The 18,114-nt window shown below is 43.2% G+C and overlaps 2 protein-coding genes and 1 long non-coding RNA gene across 3 annotated transcripts; 1 reads left to right on the plus strand and 2 right to left on the minus strand.

Moving 5' to 3' along the window:
* Positions 1 to 575: 575 nt before the first annotated feature.
* On the minus strand, positions 576 to 2,565 carry LOC11175945 (uncharacterized). Its single transcript, XR_009767180.1, has 4 exons — positions 2,306 to 2,565; positions 1,387 to 2,215; positions 1,092 to 1,320; positions 576 to 1,020 (listed from the first exon to the last, which is right to left on the minus strand). It is a non-coding gene; the product is annotated as an uncharacterized LOC11175945 (long non-coding RNA).
* Positions 2,566 to 8,417: 5,852 nt separating this feature from the next.
* Positions 8,418 to 10,881, minus strand: LOC5666736 (uncharacterized). Its single transcript, XM_001687710.3, has 4 exons — positions 10,146 to 10,881; positions 9,145 to 10,055; positions 8,850 to 9,078; positions 8,418 to 8,782 (listed from the first exon to the last, which is right to left on the minus strand). The coding sequence occupies exons 1-4, from the start codon at positions 10,176 to 10,178 to the stop codon at positions 8,633 to 8,635; spliced, it is 1,323 nt and encodes a 440-aa protein (XP_001687762.3). The 5' UTR covers positions 10,179 to 10,881; the 3' UTR covers positions 8,418 to 8,632.
* Positions 10,882 to 10,984: 103 nt separating this feature from the next.
* Positions 10,985 to 17,880, plus strand: LOC1272078 (kinesin-associated protein 3). Its single transcript, XM_310949.6, has 8 exons — positions 10,985 to 11,608; positions 12,181 to 12,298; positions 12,454 to 12,844; positions 14,453 to 15,855; positions 15,935 to 16,100; positions 16,184 to 16,527; positions 16,605 to 16,843; positions 16,922 to 17,880. The coding sequence occupies exons 1-8, from the start codon at positions 11,466 to 11,468 to the stop codon at positions 16,959 to 16,961; spliced, it is 2,844 nt and encodes a 947-aa protein (XP_310949.6). The 5' UTR covers positions 10,985 to 11,465; the 3' UTR covers positions 16,962 to 17,880.
* Positions 17,881 to 18,114: the final 234 nt, after the last annotated feature.

Consider the following 18,114-nt stretch of genomic DNA (forward strand, 5'->3'; position numbering starts at 1 on the left):
ATACAAGAGCAGGATGTTTCCACGATAAAAAAAACTACAGTCTCACCATTTGGATTAAATGGATTTAACTAGGGCTCTCCAAACTACGGCTCGCGGGGCGCTTGCGGTCCCTACCCATTCTAAAGGTAGCGTCAAAATGACCCTCAACTACGTTGATTGTGAAGCAATGCGACCCGCGAACTTAAAAGTTTGGTGACCCCTGGTTTAAACAATTGGCACACCATGTTTTCTTATTTTTGTACAAGTTAATGTTTGAACGAGGAGGAAAACAATAGTTAAAACGAAAAATTAGACATTGCATGACGATTGTAAAGCAAGCATCAATAGATAATATGAGTTCAACAGCAACGACAAACATGTACCGACGTGTTTTTGAAGAACCGTCGCCCCCAAAACAATGCCACTCAACAAAAACAGAAAGACGAAAAATCTGACCAAGTCTCATTTAGACAAAACAGTACAAACTCCTATTGCGTGCCCGAAAAAAAACTGTGATGAATGCGAAAATGTGAAAACATGCTCTTACAGTTGAGTTTATAAAATGACAGAAAGAAATAAAATAAAAATAAGTATCAATAATGCTCCTTTTTTTGCTCGTAATTCACGTATATTTCATTCGGGAAATCATGCAAAGAATTACACCACACATTGTCGTTTCCTTACTTGCTATTGAATTGTTATTCATATTTTGATTTTTTTTAAGCAATAAGCATTGATGGAAGCAGATAAGCGTAAAGGGTAATGTAGCAAGCAAGTAAGCAAAACGGCCGCACTGCCGTATTTATTAAATACAAAAAAAATGGCAATGAGAAATTTGTAAAACAAATGTAAATGTTAAGGAACCATGATCAGATCACATATGGTGGCTTATTACCAATCTCTGGCAATGTATTCAAGGACCTCCTCTTCCTGCTTCCTGATAAGTTTTAAGGCCTCTTGGCGAGTTGTAAATTTGTACCGCTTCATGAAAATACGTATAATCCATTCCATCAGCAGAGTGGAGGTAAAAAATTCAGTGTACTGCAATATTGAGACGTAAGTGAGGTTATAGTTTTGGTAATGTTTTTTTTTTTTCAAAGCAGCACCATTACCTTTCCATTTAGTTCAATTGGCACAAATTCATTTTCCAGTACTTGCATCATGGCCATCTTCTGATCCTCATTAAACAAGTGACCAACGTCTGTATAGTCGACCAGCTCCTTATTCGCCATCCACTGCTCTTCTAGTTCATCTTTGTGCTTCAGAAATATTTCGTGCAGCTCCTGCCTGTAATCGGCAAATGTGGCTAAGATTTCCGATTCAGGCATGTCGGTGCAATTGCTGCAAACGAGTAAAAGCAATGTAGAAAACTGATCGATCAACAATTTAGATATATTCAGTACTTACAGCACTTTAGGTTTTTCTTCTTCCTTTTCATCTTGATCGTTGTTTGTGGCTTGTGGCTTTTTGTTTTGCTCGGCCCTCCCAAGTCTTCCTGCTTCCGTTTGTCTGCCATTTTCTGCCATGCCATTTTACACGCCTGCTCGGGGGTTGAGCCGCTTGGTGAGTTTTGGCGTGTTGGAGATTTACCGAGAATTTTCGTTGTGTAAAAGTCGGGTGCGGATGAAGGACCGGGTTGGGAGCTATCGGCTGACGGTTTGTAGGTTCTTTTGATAAGGGCTGGATGGGCGGGCGGAGCCTCGGGCACGTGCTCTTTAACTGGCTTCGGATCGTTTCCTTCTACTCCGGTAGCGTCTTTCGGAGCGCCTGATTCATGAGCCGCGATCTGCGCCTTCATTCTTTTGTTCTCATCTAACAGTTTGTCAATAAACTCGTCGCGACGCTTAATTATCTCCACAAAAGTACGCCCTTGATCTCTAATTTCAACAAAAAAGCAGGATTGGTGTAAATTTCTCAGCTCCTCTTGAAACAAAATGTTCAATCTGTCGCGATAAGAACCATCCCGGATGTTAACCCTCATTTCCAGGTAGGGACGCTCGACACATTTCAAGTAATAATCCTTATCCTTTTCGTACGCCGGATCAAGGTTTTCACCAATCAAAGCCAAATTTTGGTCAAATATTTCAAGAAGCTTCGGGTAGACGAACGAATGCCATATTTCGCTCGAGAGAAACTTGTTTCGCTCCGCAAATCCAAACCCCACCCGGGAGCCGCTATACGGTGGATCTTCCACCGGCTTCACGACGAAATTCACCAAAACGTACCTGTCGCCAAACTGAGATAAACGAATTCGCCAAACACCGGGCACAAAATGTTATACAGGCGTAATTTTTCAGAAATTGAGCATAATAAATAAATTAAATACCTTTAGCTTCTCCACCAATTGCGAAACAGCCATTTTTGATGCGATTGACACCCAAGCGTTCAGACGATCATTTGAGTTCTTTCTAAAGTATCATCTTCTTCTTACTCCGTAGCGTACAGTGGGATTTTGTATGTCGTATATAGTTGATGGTTTAAAGTCATATTTAAAATTTATACCGTTTCCTTAACGCTTTCGACCACTCTGAACGCGTAACGATTGTTTAATGTGAATTTTGTGGTATTATTGTAATGACATATTTATGGCTTTATGCCAGAAACCCAAGGAACATATTAGATACAGGTCTATGTAAATCTTAGGCAGCGGTCTAATGTTGTTGCGCGCAACATTGTTGCTCGGCAACATATCGCTGAGGTGGTCTATGAATGTTGCTGGCAACATTTCGCTTTGACATTGTTTAGCGTAAAAAAAATTGCCAATTAACAGCTCAGAGTTTATTTTTTATCATTCACTTACTGAATGAAGTGTTGAAAAAACAAAATATACAGTGGAGCGCCGTTTATCCGGGCTTCTCGGGACTTGGCTTCGCCCGGATAAGCGAATAACACGGATAATGAGTCAAATCATATATTTTATCACCAATTCCTGGTTATTTTTTGGAAATTTTTCTTATTTTTTGATAAAATAACCCAGTTTTTATTAACTTCATGTTTTTCGAAAGAAAATTTTTAAAATTTGCCATGACTTCTAGTGTTTTTTGTTATGACAATGTGCTCTTATAACCGCTTTTTCAAATATTCTCCTCATAACCCAATGTCACTTTTGTATTGAACTGTCATTTCTCAACAGCACGGATAAACGGAAAGCCGGATAAAAGGTACCCGGATAAACGGCGCTCCACTGTACACCAAAAAATGTATTATAAATGCTTAAAATCCAAATTTAGCGGATGTCAACAAAACGCACGCTGCTGCTGTGTCATTTCATACACCCGATTACCATGACCAAGGTAAATAGAAAATGTTGCCAGACAAAAATCAAATTGGATTGAATTTGGCATGCAACAAAGTTGCGCTAGCTGTCAAAATCCATACATTTTGTCTGCAACAATGTTGCGCCCAACAAGATTAGACCAGTGCCTTAACCGGCGTTCGACCATCCATAAAGAAAGACATCCAACTCAAACAAACGTATGTGATGTACAGTAGATCATCGATTATCCGGGCAGCATGGGACTGGATCAAGGTGTATGTATTTAGAAGAATGATTTTTATCGCTTCTGTTTTGACATCTGTTAATCCCTGTACACCAGTTTCTATTTACAAACAACACCTACCTAACTATCACTGCAAATGTTCACCATGATTGAATTGCTGTCAAATGTATGCGTACGGTTAAATCGCCCACCGATTAATCCACCCCCGGATAATCGACATTCTACTGTATATGGAGGTGCACCGTAAGGCTGCGCTCTGGCACCAATCGAACACGACAACCAACTCGAACAAACCCATATAATCATATGGAGGTGCACTGTCAGACACAAACAAACAAACAAGACAAACATGTCAAATCCCATACATTTTTCCAAAGTGGGTTTATTATACAGGTGGGCTTATCCCGAACAATTTGACAGCCGTGCTGTAGAAAAATGAAAACGAAATGACAGGAGGGGATTCGATCATTTGTTGATGTATGCGTGAGAATTCCAATGGCTGTTTTGGTTGATGTGTCGTAGTGTGCGTGAAAAACTACGTATCACAATCGAATCCCCTCCTGTCATTCGTTCGTCCAATATGGCCTTCCCGCCAAACCTATAAGCCCACCTAGTCCCTATACCCACTTTGCATTTTTCATGTTCGATGTCGTGTTCGATTGGTGCTAGAGCGCCGGGTAAGGCGGCACTCTAGCAGCAATCGAACACGACATCCGACACGAACAAACCCACACAATCATATGGAGGTGCACTGTGAGACACAAACAAACAAACAAGACAAACATCGAGTCGAACATGTCAGTTGATTCTGTCTGTGATGTGCGATACCCACCTGTGCTGTGAGTACCTTGGCTGTCAAACGCTTCACAGCTACAGTAGATAGACTTCAATTCGGGACATTTTCAAGTTTGTTTACGTAGTTTGCCTCTTGTTCGTCTTAAAATTGCGACCAGAATATTTAAAATTGCTATCAATAATATTTGCAATGCTTCGCAATTAATTATAACATCAAATATACAGGTTTGAAACATATTAAACTATTGCGTGTACATAATGCATGTGTGTGCACTGTATGTGTTTTGGCATGGATGTTTATTTACATTTTTCAATTTTAACTTTTTTATGATTTTTATGTTATTATTGATGTGAATAAGTAGTAAATTATTTGTTGAATCTTCCCCCTGCAGAAGGATATTCATTTAAACTATGAAAATGCTTCATTTTCGAGATGAAAAGATAGGCGTATTGCAGTGCATCATGACAGGTCTATAAGACATCGAACAGCTGAGGCGGCGCTCTGGGACCAATCGAACGAGACAAACAAACACGACTCTGTTCGATAGGTGCTCTGTCAGCTGTTCGATGTCTTATAGACCTGTCATGATGCACTGCAATACGCCTTTCTTTTCGTCTCGAAAATGAAGCATTTTCATAGTTTAAATGAATATCTACCTACAGGGGGAAGATTCAACTCATAATTTACTAGTTATTCACATCTATAATAACATAGAAATCATTCAAATTTAATATTGAAAAATGTAAACAAACGTCCATGCCAAAACATATACAGTGCATACACATGGATTATGTACACACAATAGTTTAATACATTTCAATCCTTTATATTTGATGTTATAATTGATTGAAAAGTTTAACAATAATTATTGATAGCTTTTTTAAATATTTTGCACGCAATTTTAAGAAGAAAAAGAGACAAACTACGTAAACAAACTTAAAAATGTCCCGAATTGAATTCTATCTACTGTAGCTGTGAAGCGTTTGACAGCCAAGGTACTCACAGCACAGGTGGGTATCGAACATCACAGACAGAATCAACTGACATGTTCGACTCGACGTTTGTCTAGTTTGTTTGTTTGTGTCTGACAGTGCACCTCCATATGATTATATGGGTTTGTTCGTGTCGGATGTCGTGTTCGATTGCTGCTAGAGCGCCGCCTGATAGTGCACCTATCGAACAGAGTCGTGTTTGTTTGTCTCGTTCGATTGGTCCCAGAGCGCCGCCTAAGACAGTTCAAACAAACAAGGAATGAATAGAAACAAGGAATGAAGAATGAATATTGAGTGAAGTGATTGTGAAATATCAGTAAATTGTGTAAAATTTTGTGTAATTCATCAATACAAAAGATTTAAAAATATACATATGTGATTAAACGAAACAAATCTTGTTGTTTATTTCATCGATGACGCTTGCTTGAAAATATAACACAAAGAAAAATAATCCCTGGCATCGTGGCATAAGGAAGCTGCTTAGGCGCTGTTTGAAAGACCCACATAGAACTTTGATGCTGTTTATCTACTGCAAAAGGCGAATTAGAGCAGCGATCTTTAGCGTGCCAAAATGAGCTGCTTAAGCAATTCTGGCTATTTGGGTAGTGTGTCTATTGATTTTATCGAAAAAACGTAATATATTAACAAAAAATTTGATGATTTGTTTATGCACGAAATTTAAAATCATGCTAGCATGAGTTCTAATCTCAAGTAAATTGTCCATGCGGCTCGTAGATAATGAGGAATTAATGTAAAAATTGAAAAAAAATAATGATTTCTTAATTTTTATCATCAATAATGTCGAAAACACAAAGAATTCTAGAATAAATTCACAGAATAACACAAAATAACACACTTTAATGTATGTTTCAATGTTAAATAAGAACTCACAAAGTCCAAAATATATTTTTAAAGAATATTAATTCGAAAAAATGGGGTAGATAAATTATATGAACAAATTTAATTAATGTAAACAAAGTTTGAATCCTGGGGACCTTATGTCAAGTGACGAATTGTCAAAATGCACTAGAGTCCACCACCTGATATTTTAAAATCCACCTTGATCTCGACCCGTCATATTTCATACATTTGTCACGTTCAATGTTTTGTTTGATTGGTGCCAGAGGGTCTAGTGAGGGAATGGTCAGAGACTCGCCGCAAATTTTGTCGATTTTTTGAATGATATTTGGTAATAACAGCATCTACGATGATGCCACAACACCGTATGCGAGTTTCATCGTGCGTAGACGTGCTCAGTGCAGCAGTAGCTCAATTAAACGAAACTGACATGAACTCTGAACGCGCATTTGAACATGTAAATTTAAGAGGAATTAGAACTAACAAAAATGTGATAAATACGCTTTCAATCCAACACATTCAGATTACAGGCGGTCCCCGAGATACACGGTACCTCTTATACGCGGATTCGGAGATACGCGGTTTTCTAAATTTGACAATTCTTTGAGCAAATTGTACTGATTTGACACATCAATTGCAAATTTCCAAATAATTTCCGTTTTGATCGAATGTTAAAAACTATTTCAAAAGGTTTAAAACAGTTATATTCAGTCAGAATCATATCAAATAATTCATAAAGTGACTAAAACCGCCCCCTACTTGCAAAATTACACGAAAATTTGTGATATTTTAGCTGGAAATCACGAGATTCGACTTACGCGGAAATTCGAGATACGCGGTATTTTGCGGCCGTTTTCGGTCCCCATTAACCGTGTATCTCGGGGACCGCCTGTATAGTTTCTTAAATCGGGCATAAAACCACATTGTTTGGTGATATTCCAAGTGCAGTAATTATTTATTATTGACACAGGAAATAAGCATCTAGAATCCTGTTCTATTACCGTCCAAATAGACATAGAGCGACAACGTCGCTCACGACGAAAAATAGCTCAAAATTTCACTCGGTGTAGATTAAAGTAGCTCATTTGACTCAGTCAACCAACTTGTTTTTTATTTGAAAACACACAAAAATAGGTTAAAATATGTTCAAATCTATTTTTTTGCGTTTGGCATTAATCTGGCTTGTAAAAAACTAGATAATTTGATTATTTAGGATGAAGCAAAATTGTCGCGCGCGACGAGTAGCTCTGTTTGCAAAATTGAGCTACTGTTTGTCGCGCGCGGCGTCGTCGCGCGCGACGTTTTTGCTGTATGTCTATTTGGACGGTTACACCAGTCGGTCGCGTGGGTGACGAAAGTACATTCAAAATGTTGCTTGGGAATAATAAAAGGCGAGTAACGCTTCTCCATTGTGACGTAAAAGGCTGATCTTCATTTCCACAGGGAAGAAGAAGAGATCCTGCATGATCGCGTACGTCGAAGGGTTCATCGAACAGAAGCGAGAACACCAATCGGGCTTTGTTACAAACAGACGCCTTGTCCCTCTTCAACGGCGAAACGAAATTTGAGAGGGGAGGTGAAAAAAAAATTAAAAAAAAAACAACAAAACATCCAGTTCCATTCTCCCGACGCATTGATACAAGAGCAGGATGTTTCCACGATAAAAAAAAACTACAGTCTCACCATTTTGATTAAATGGATTAAACTAGGGCTCTCCAAACTACGGCTCGCGGGGCGCTTGCGGTCCCTACCCATTCTAAAGGTAGCGTCAAAATGACCCTCAACTACGTTGATTGTGAAGCAATGCGACCCGCGAACTGAAAAGTTTGGAGACCCCTGGTTTAAACAATTGGCACACCATGTTTTCTTATTTTTGTACAAGTTAATGTTTGAACGAGGAGGAAAACAATAGTTAAAACGAAAAATTAGACATTGCATGACGATTGTAACGCAAGCATCAATAGATAATATGAGTTCAACAGCAACGACAAACATGTACCGACGTGTTTTTGAAGAACCGTCGCCCCCAAAACAATGCCACTCAACAAAAACAGAAAGACGAAAAATCTGACCGAGTCTCATTTAGACAAAACAGTACAAACTCCTATTGCGTGCCCGAAAAAAAAAACTGTGATGAATCCGAAAATGTGAAAACATGCTCTTACAGTTGAGTTTATAAAATGACAGAAAGAAATAAAATAAAAATAAGTATCAATAATGCTCCTTTTTTTGCTCGTAATTCACGTATATTTCATTCGGGAAATCATGCAAAGAATTACACCACACATTGTCGTTTCCTTACTTGCTATTGAATTTTTATTAATATTTTGATTTTTTTAAGCAATAAGCATTGATGGAAGCGGATAAGCGTAAAGGGTAATGTAGCAAGCAAGCAAGCAAAACGGCCGCACTGCCGTATTTATTGAATACAAAAAAATGGCAATGAGAAATTTGTAAAACAAATGTAAATGTTAAGGAACCATGATCAGATCACATATGGTGGCTTATTACCAATCTCTGGCAATGTATTCAAGGACCTCCTCTTCCTGCTTCCTGATATGTTTTAAGGCCTCTTGGCGAGTTGTAAATTTGTACCGCTTCATGAAAATACGTATAATCCATTCCATCAGCAGAGTGGAGGTAAAAAATTCAGTGTACTGCAATATTGAGACGTAAGTGAGGTTATAGTTTTGGTAATGTTTTTTTTCAAAGCAGCACCATTACCTTTCCATTTAGTTCAATTGGCACAAATTCATTTTCCAGTACTTGCATCATGGCCATCTTCTGATCCTCATTAAACAAGTGACCAACGTCTGTATAGTCGACCAGCTCCTTATTCGCCATCCACTGCTCTTCTAGTTCATCTTTGTGCTTCAGAAATATTTCGTGCAGCTCCTGCCTGTAATCGGCAAATGTGGCTAAGATTTCCGATTCAGGCATGTCGGTGCAATTGCTGCAAACGAGTAAAAGCAATGTAGAAAACTGATCGATCAACAATTTAGATATATTCAGTACTTACAGCACTTTAGGTTTTTCTTCTTCCTTTTCATCTTGATCGTTGTTTGTGACTTTCTTAGCCTTGTGGCTTTTTGTTTTGCTCGGCCCTCCCAAGTCTTCCTGCTTCCGTTTGTCTGCCATTTTCTGCCATGCCATTTTACACGCCTGCTCGTCCGGGCTTTCCGTGAAAAAACCTTGCTTCTGCCCATTCTCACTGTCCGTACTACTAACAGCATCGAGCGAAAGGGTTGAGCCGCTTGGTGAGTTTTGGCGTGTTGGAGATTTACCGAGAATTTTCGTTGTGTAAAAGTCGGGTGCGGATGAAGGACCGGGTTGGGAGCTATCGGCTGACGGTTTGTAGGTTCTTTTGATAAGGGCTGGATGGGCGGGCGGAGCCTCGGGCACGTGCTCTTTAACTGGCTTCGGATCGTTTCCTTCTACTCCGGTAGCGTCTTTCGGAGCGCCTGATTCATGAGCCGCGATCTGCGCCTTCATTCTTTTGTTCTCATCTAACAGTTTGTCAATAAACTCGTCGCGACGCTTAATCATCTCCACAAAAGTACGCCCTTGATCTCTAATTTCAACAAAAAAGCAGGATTGGTGTAAATTTCTCAGCTCCTCTTGAAACAAAATGTTCAATCTGTTGCGATAAGAACCATCCCGGATGTTAACCCTCATTTCCAGGTAGGGACGCTCGACACATTTCAAGTAATAATCCTTATCCTTTTCGTACGCCGGATCAAGGTTTTCACCAATCAAAGCCAAATTTTGGTCAAATATTTCAAGAAGCTTCGGGTAGACGAACGAATGCCATATTTCGCTCGAGAGAAACTTGTTTCGCTCCGCAAATCCAAACCCCACCCGGGAGCCGCTATACGGTGGATCTTCCACCGGCTTCACGACGAAATTCACCAAAACGTACCTGTCGCCAAACTGAGATAAACGAATTCGCCAAACACCGGGCACAAAATGTTATACGGGCGTAATTTTTCAGAAATTGAGCAAAATAAATAAATTAAATACCTTTAGCTTCTCCACCAATTGTGAAACAGCCATTTTTGATGCGATTGACACCCAAGCGTTCAGACGATCATTTGAGTTCTTTCTAAAGTATCATCTTCTTCTTACTCCGTAGCGTACAGTGGGATTTTGTATGTCGTATATAGTGTATGGTTTAAAGTCATATTTAAAATTTATACCGTTTCCTTAACGCTTTCGACCACTCTAAACGCGTAACGATTGTTTAATGTGAATGTTGTGGTATTATTGTAATGACATATTTATGGCTTTATGCCAGAAACCCAAGGAACATATTAGATACAGGTCTATGTAACCCTTAACCGGCGTTCGACCATCCTGTGGCGCTTGGGTAGTTCTGTTGCTAGTTCTGTGCACTGCAGGGAAAACTTGTCTTGACTCAAATAAATAAAAAATAACTCGAATAGAACAACATAAGCACAATATTTACCCGAAATAGGCGGTTTATATGTTTTCGTGGCATATGCGTAACTAGAATTTGAGGGAGCAAGCCAGAAAGAAGAAGAGACATAACGGACGACAGAGCAAATGTCAGATGAATGCCAATGTCATGAGCGAGATAAAACAAAAAATGCCAAACAGGCATTTGAACGTACAATGAATAAATGCAGTTTCACATTGATAAAGCAATTAGAAATTGATGTGTTGTATAAAGTGGATAACGTGAGTCACGACATACACCACCAACTGTTTTACTTTTTCATGCTCAAGTCGTTTACAGTGTGCTAACCGGAGTGTTTTAGGAGCACGTGAGCTTGAGTCGTTTAGTGGCGTTTGTGGCACTTGGGTAGTGCGATGATCGCATAGCGTAAGAAGCACAGTCGAATTCATTTTAGCTAGTAATATGGATACTGTTGTAAATATCGTCTGTAAAGCCACAGCTCGGTGCTCTTTGGACCTGGAAACCGCAGTTGTCAATGTTTGCACATCCATTTCTCAGCTTCTATTGCGATATGTATAGAAGTCCATGTGTCGCTCTGTAAGCTGATAAGTTCTTTCTTTTTTCTATTGCTAGCACGTTTGGAAAAGCGAACAACACCAGCAGAAATGAAAAGATGCATGAAAACTCTATTCCAGTGTTGTTGGAAAAAAAAAATCCCCTAGAAAATAAAATCCCTGCAATCCCTGTGTAGACAGGCCTTCATCACGCTCCCCTCCATCAGCAAGTCAATGACAGCGTGCGGTTGAACCGTGCCGCACCGCTTATTCGGCGCTGCGAGCGAGCAAAACACCCCGGTTGAACCGTCGCTCGGTGCTGGGCACAGTGCAAAACCCTCGGAAGGAAAAGTGATAGTTTTGCGTTGTATGCTGTTGGTCAGCTTTTTGCACCTGCTAGCGGGATTAGCGTTGTGTTTCTTTACCGTACACTACATCTACTACATCGTAACAGCACTGTATCGGTTTTCTGGCGCTCAGATGCAATCGGAGGATGCGAAATACATTAAAAAGTGAGTAAGGCAAGGGGGGCGACGCACCCACACACACACACACACACACACACAGGTGCGCGGGGTAAATCAAAAACCTTCGCAAGACACCCACCCTCGTTTGAAGAAAAGCACAGCAACGAAGTGATTGCACCCCATCCGTTTCGGTAGGGGGGTTTGGTGGTTTATCGATTTTTTTTTGCTGTCCGCCTGCCACCCCTCTCCAGTCGCCCAAGGGTAGGACTTGTCGTTAGAGCTGCAGGAGAGCAACACAGCACCCGACGGTTGGGCAATTTGGCAATGATTCGTTTGCAGCTTTTTGGTAGTCTCGGGGTTGGGGGAAAACCGCGAAATTGCAAGAACAAACCGTCTAATATTGTACCAGTTTCACAATGAGGCGAAAAACCAGACGTATTGTGGGGAAGCTTTCCCGATGGTTCCGAATCGATCGATAAATGAGAAAGAAAAAAGTGTATAAAGCAACTCCTATCAACCAGCTGGCAGCGACCGTGTTTGGTGTTGACTCTATAATTTACCCGTTTTTTCACCCCCCCCCTCCCGCCCCTCATCCTCCCCCTCTACTATCAAACAAGACGATGGAAGGGAGGAACTGTCGAACCTCATCCCACGGAAAAGGCACTCATTGTGAACTACAAACTAGAAGCGGCCGTCTTCGGTGACCCTGGTGATCCCATGCTGGAGGATAAAAAGGTACGTCTGTACGTCCGCAAGCACACCAACACACCTACCCACGGCGGAAGTGTGCAAATTAAGCAAAAAAAAAGGGTGTCATTTCGCAACGGTAGCTTGTTGTGTGTCGTGGAATAACATTTAAAACAATCGATTTGCATCTTTTCGCTTTAAAGGACTGCCAGCGGATCATTCGGCTCAAGTCGCTCAACTCGAAGACCGATCCGGCCGTGCTCGCGCGGGAGGTGGTGGACAAGTGCGACCTGATCCACAAATCGCAACTGTGCGATATTGAGCAGATCATCTACTACCTGAAGAACCGGAAGGTGGTGGAAACGCCCGTCGTCGGGGCGGCCGGCGGTCACCACAACCACCATCAGCAGCGGTCCGTTTCGCGCATCTCGGACAAAGCGAGCGCGCCGGTCGACACGGAGAAGGCGTCGATCCGCAACGTGGACGACTACATCGAGCTACTGTACGAGGATTTGGCGGAGAAGGTGAAGGGCTCGCGGCTGATACTGCAGCTCGCCCGCGATCCGGACAATCTGGAAGAGCTGGAGAAGAATGGTAAGGGACTGAAACGGGGTAATGAAACAAATGAAGAATGCTAAAATTAAACATTTGGTATGCTTGTGACTCGGCGACGCATGATAATTGCGATCCTTGGATTGGATCAGCTATTGAGCATAACATTGCTCTAACTTTCAGTTAAAAAATCAAAATAGCAAAAAAGTTCCCATTTGCTCCATAGCAACGCCCGCGGGCTGAACATAAACCATGCTTAATTTATCTGTCAAGAATTTTCCACCGCTTTTCATCATTTTGCTGTAGACGCCTGTCGACCATGTACGCTTTCATAGATCTTGGTTTTGGTGTCGATGACCAACTGGCATGAGTGGAATGGACAGATCACGTAGAGAATTTCAAGCTCTACTACTTGATGGGCTTCTATGATGGGCTTCTATTCTATGAAAGGCTTGTCGAAGCAAAGTACCTTTGTTTACTTAGCAATTTTAAACTCGACATCGAGACAACTCGATTGCAAGAATAGAATAAGCGTGTATGTTCAATCCACTAGTGTTTGCGGAGTTTAGAGGCAACGCTTGCAAACTTCTGCAACAGTTGACTCTTTCCCAGTGCTGCAAAATGTCATGAGCATCATGAGATGTTCATCGACGAAAACGATGAAAATATCCGTAGTAGCTTGATGCTCATTGCTGATACACAATGAAAGTGCGTCATGACACGCCGAACACGACATGCGAGTGCTTGAGTCAACCGTGATACTCTGATTTACAAGCTTAATGCCGTCACAAGCATAATCATGACTTTTTCTGGCTGTGAACAGTGCTGCGAAATGTCACCACCAACACTCATGACTGAAACGAAACTCAAATCAGCTCACATACACAACTGAGATGATCAGAGGTGAGACTCAAATAGTTTGCACCTTGCATGCTTGGTGACATTTTGTTTAGCACCCAACTCTTGGTCACTCACTTGGTTACGACATTTTCTGTCGATGATAATCACGACATTCTTGGAACTTACTGGGCGTGTGGTAAAATGAGCATGCTTTCTCGCTGTCTGGTTTGATTGTCTGTCAGGTCACACAGAGCGAGAAAACATGCTCGTTTTGTTTCTTGGAACCGCTCGCACGGCACCGCATATCTCCCAAGACTATCGGGATGATCACCGACACAAAATGTCGCGACCAAGAGACTGACCAAGAGCTGGCCACACAAAATGTCACCAATCATGTGATGGTTGCAACAACTGTTTGAGTCTCTCCCCTTATCATCAAAGTAGTGCTCGTGATGCTGACATGATTTTGTTTCAGCCGGAATTTGTTATGACTATATCAGTGACATTTTGCAAAACTGATCACAATAATAAAAAAGTCATGACATAGTGACTGACCAAGCGATGGTCACAAAAATGTCACGAAGCATGTTTTGGTCACACCAATCGTTTTGAGTATCACCTCTGGTCATCACAATCGAGTACGTGATGCTGACATGGATTTTGTTTCAGTCCGATTTTCTTATGACATTGACATTTTCCAGCACTGATATTATCTACCCTTAAGCATTAAACTGTACCATTGTACCGACTGTTCCCTTTTTCACCATCTATTTTGTTTCCTGCGCTCTCTTTTTCGCTCACCCACCCCAGAAGCGGTACTGAGTGCGCTTTCGCGCGTGCTGCGCGAAGACTGGCGCCGGTCGCTCGACCTGTCGACCAACATCATCTACATCTTTTTCTGCTTCTCGACCTACACCAACTTCCACTCGGTGATAGTGAACTACAAGATCGGGTCGCTGTGCATGGACGTGATCGACTACGAGTTGCGCCGGTACGATCAGATGAAGCACGACATTGACGCGCGCAAAAGCATGTCCGCGAGCAGCTGCAGCACGGGCAGCGGCAAGGAGCGGGACCTGGACGGGGGCGTCGCGGGCGGCGGCAAGAGCAGCACCGAGCAGCTGGACACGATCATCGACCAGGAGAAGCCGAAGGAGATGGAGCCGCCACGGCGGCGCATCCCGGAGCTGAAGCAGCGGCCCAAGTCGGGCAACTGGAGCGGCAGCCTGATCGGGAGCGGCATAACCCTGAACAGCCCGCTTACAAAGGCCCACTCGATGAACAACAGCTACCACGAGCAGCTGACGAACGAGTCCAGCCCGACGAGCCAGGGTGGCGCGGGCGCTGGTTTCGTCAGCCCCATCACCAGCTCCAACTCGACCGAGTCGATGAATGCCGGCGGCGGCGGCGGCGGCAGTGGTTCGCACACGCCCGGCTCGGATACCACGGTGGCGGTGTGCGAAAAGCCGGACCCGCGCAAGCTGAAGGACGATTACGACAAAATCAACAAGCAGTTCAAGCTGTTCGTCCGCAAGCAGGAGCAGCTGCTGCGGGTCGCCTTCTACCTGCTGCTGAACATTGCGGAAAACGTGAAGCTCGAGGAGAAGATGCGCAAGAAGAACATCGTCAAGATGCTGCTGACCGCGCTCGAGCGGCAAAACTTTGACCTGCTGGTGCTGGTCGTCACCTTCCTGAAGAAGCTCTCGATCGTGCTCGACAACAAGGAGGAAATGTACGAGCTGAACATCGTAGAGAAGCTGCCGCGGCTGCTCCAGTCCCAGAAGGATCTGGTGCAGATGACGCTCAAGCTGCTGTTCAACCTGTCGTTCGATGCGCGGCTGCGGGCGAAGATGATACGCGTCGGGCTGCTGCCGAAGCTGGTCACGTTCCTGAGCGACGACAAGCACCACGGCATCGTGACGAAGATCCTGTACCACATGAGCCTGGACGACAAGGTGAAGTCGATGTTCACGTACACCGACTGCGTGCCGGTCGTGGTGGACATGCTGCTGCTGAACCTGAACCAAAAGTCCGACCCGGACCTGATTGCGCTCGGCATCAATCTCGCGCTGAACCGGCGCAACGCGGCCATGATGATCGAGAACAACCGGCTGCACAGCTTGATGTCGCGCGCGTTCAAGTGCCAGGACACGCTGATCATGAAGATGATACGCAACATCTCGCTGCACGACACGCTGCGGCCCCACTTTGTGGTAGGTATTGCATTCGGTGTCCTTGAAGATCCGGAAGAATGAAATGATTGAATATTACACGTTTCGCCGCACCCGACAGGACTTTGTGGGCGATCTCGCCAAAATTCTAACCGAGTGTGACGAGGAAGAGTTCTCCGTCGAGTGTCTCGGCATACTGGGCAACTTGGCACTGGCCGATCTCGATTATTCCCAAATCATTCACAACTTTAACCTTATACCGCTGATACGAACCATGCTTGTACCAGGTAATGCCGCAATTATTGCCCTGTCTTGTTGGTGATGAGCGTTGCTAATAAACGTTTGCTTTTCTTCGTTCGCTGCTGGCTAGGTAAATACAAGGACGATCTGGTATTAGAGATGGTCGTGTTCATTGGCACGTGCGCACTGGACGAATCATGCGCTATGCTGCTGTGCAAAGCGGACGTGATTCTGTCCCTGATCGAGCTGCTGAAGGCGAAGCAGGAGGACGACGAGATGGTGCTGCAGATCGTGTTCGTGTTTCAGCAGGTGCTGCGCCACGAAAGCACCCGCTGCTACATGATCAAGGACACGGAGTCGCCCGCCTACCTGATCGATCTGATGCACGACAAGAACGAGGAGATACGGCGCGTGTGCGACGTCTGTCTGGACATTATCGCCATCACCGACACGGAATGGGCATCGCGGATAACGGTACGTCGCGTCGGACCACCCTGGCACGTTTGCATTTCTTCATTTCGCGTGTGTGTTTTTATTTGTTTGTTTTGCAGCTGGAAAAGTTCCGCAACCACAACAGCCAGTGGCTCAGCATGGTGGACTCGCAGGAAAACGCGGACGACATTCAAACGTACGGACCGATCGAGGACGACGAGGCCGACCTGCCCACCTATCTCACCTCCGAGTATCTCGATCAGCTGTACCTGCTCGGTGGTGACGGGGCGGACGAGAACGACTGCAACAAGCACCGGTCCGGCTCGTCCATGTCTAACTACAGCCGTCCGGTCAGCCGGTAAGTGCCGATACCAGCAACCTATTTGGGGGGCGATGCAATTAAACACGAACAAATGTGTTCTACCACCATTCACAGCTATAGCCGCGATCTAGAGGATATGGAAATTATTCACTAAATCGTTCCGTTTGCGAGGGTGCTGCACACGAGCGTAAGTATGGTGGGCCACGAAACAAAACGGATTGATCCCTGTGTGAACGCAACGACGAGACCCGCACGTGAACGGTTCTCGATTGATGTAAAGGTGTTTTGGCGCAGCGTTACTAATTTTCAGTCTAATACTCACGTCGACCCACTTCCCCCGCCCCATGCTGCCGTAGCAAAGATGTGTATTATTACTACTAGTTTTCTTTTTGGTATTTAAAAAAACAAACAATGCAAGCAAATCAGTTAGGTCGTGGGGGAAGGTGGTGTAATAGGGTTAAGCAGTAGGCCTGGTTGTGGCTGTCGCTTGACTGTCTCTGTGGTGCTTTAGTTTTTTTATTTTTTAAATAGTCATTTTCATCCATGTGCCTAGCAGTATCTTTATCCGTGACTGAAATAGAGAAGCGTAGGATGATGGGGGACGGTACGCGGTGGTACAGTCGTCAACTCGGCTTGCGGGGTACTGATTAAGTCACGAGTGCCAGTATAGGCCGGCATGATCGCGTAGCTCGTTACGCCAATTAGAAGACGAAGAAGCATGATAAAGGATGCGGCTAAAGAAGCTTAACTAAGAGTCTATTAGATGTATTGCTTTTTTGTTTTAATTTAAGGCAAACCCGCGATCAATCTTACGATCCGGTTGGTGTGATTATTGTTTTGTTTAACAGCAATGTACCAATAGTATTATGTTCTCTACTCTTTGGTTTTGCCTAGCAATTAACGTGTGTGATGATTGTTTCCCCCTCTTCGCCCAAACTTGGTTTTCAAAAACGCAACAATTACTCGTGTGTACGGGTTGGGGAGGATAGATTAAAAAAAGTCTGCTTTTTCAAAGAAATAAAAATATTTAAAAATCAATAAAACCACTTTCGTCGGTATAAAGCGCAAACCTACCACTTGGCCTGTTTCTACCTTTTTTTTTTGAAAGAATTGCCCGATAGAATGTTTGGTAAACTTGTTTCTTCAACAGGAGAAAATTAAATTGAATCAAAGCGGTTAATTTATTCTACAATCTTATATAAACTAGTGTTGGGTTTTATGAATCTTTCGTTGAGATTCAGTCACATGAATCTTCAGGGATGAGTGATTCGAATCTCGAATCAAATCTGATTCGAATTCGCTGAATC

Source organism: Anopheles gambiae, chromosome X, assembly GCF_943734735.2.
Source record: "Anopheles gambiae chromosome X, idAnoGambNW_F1_1, whole genome shotgun sequence".
Taxonomy (NCBI): Eukaryota; Metazoa; Arthropoda; class Insecta; order Diptera; family Culicidae; genus Anopheles; species Anopheles gambiae.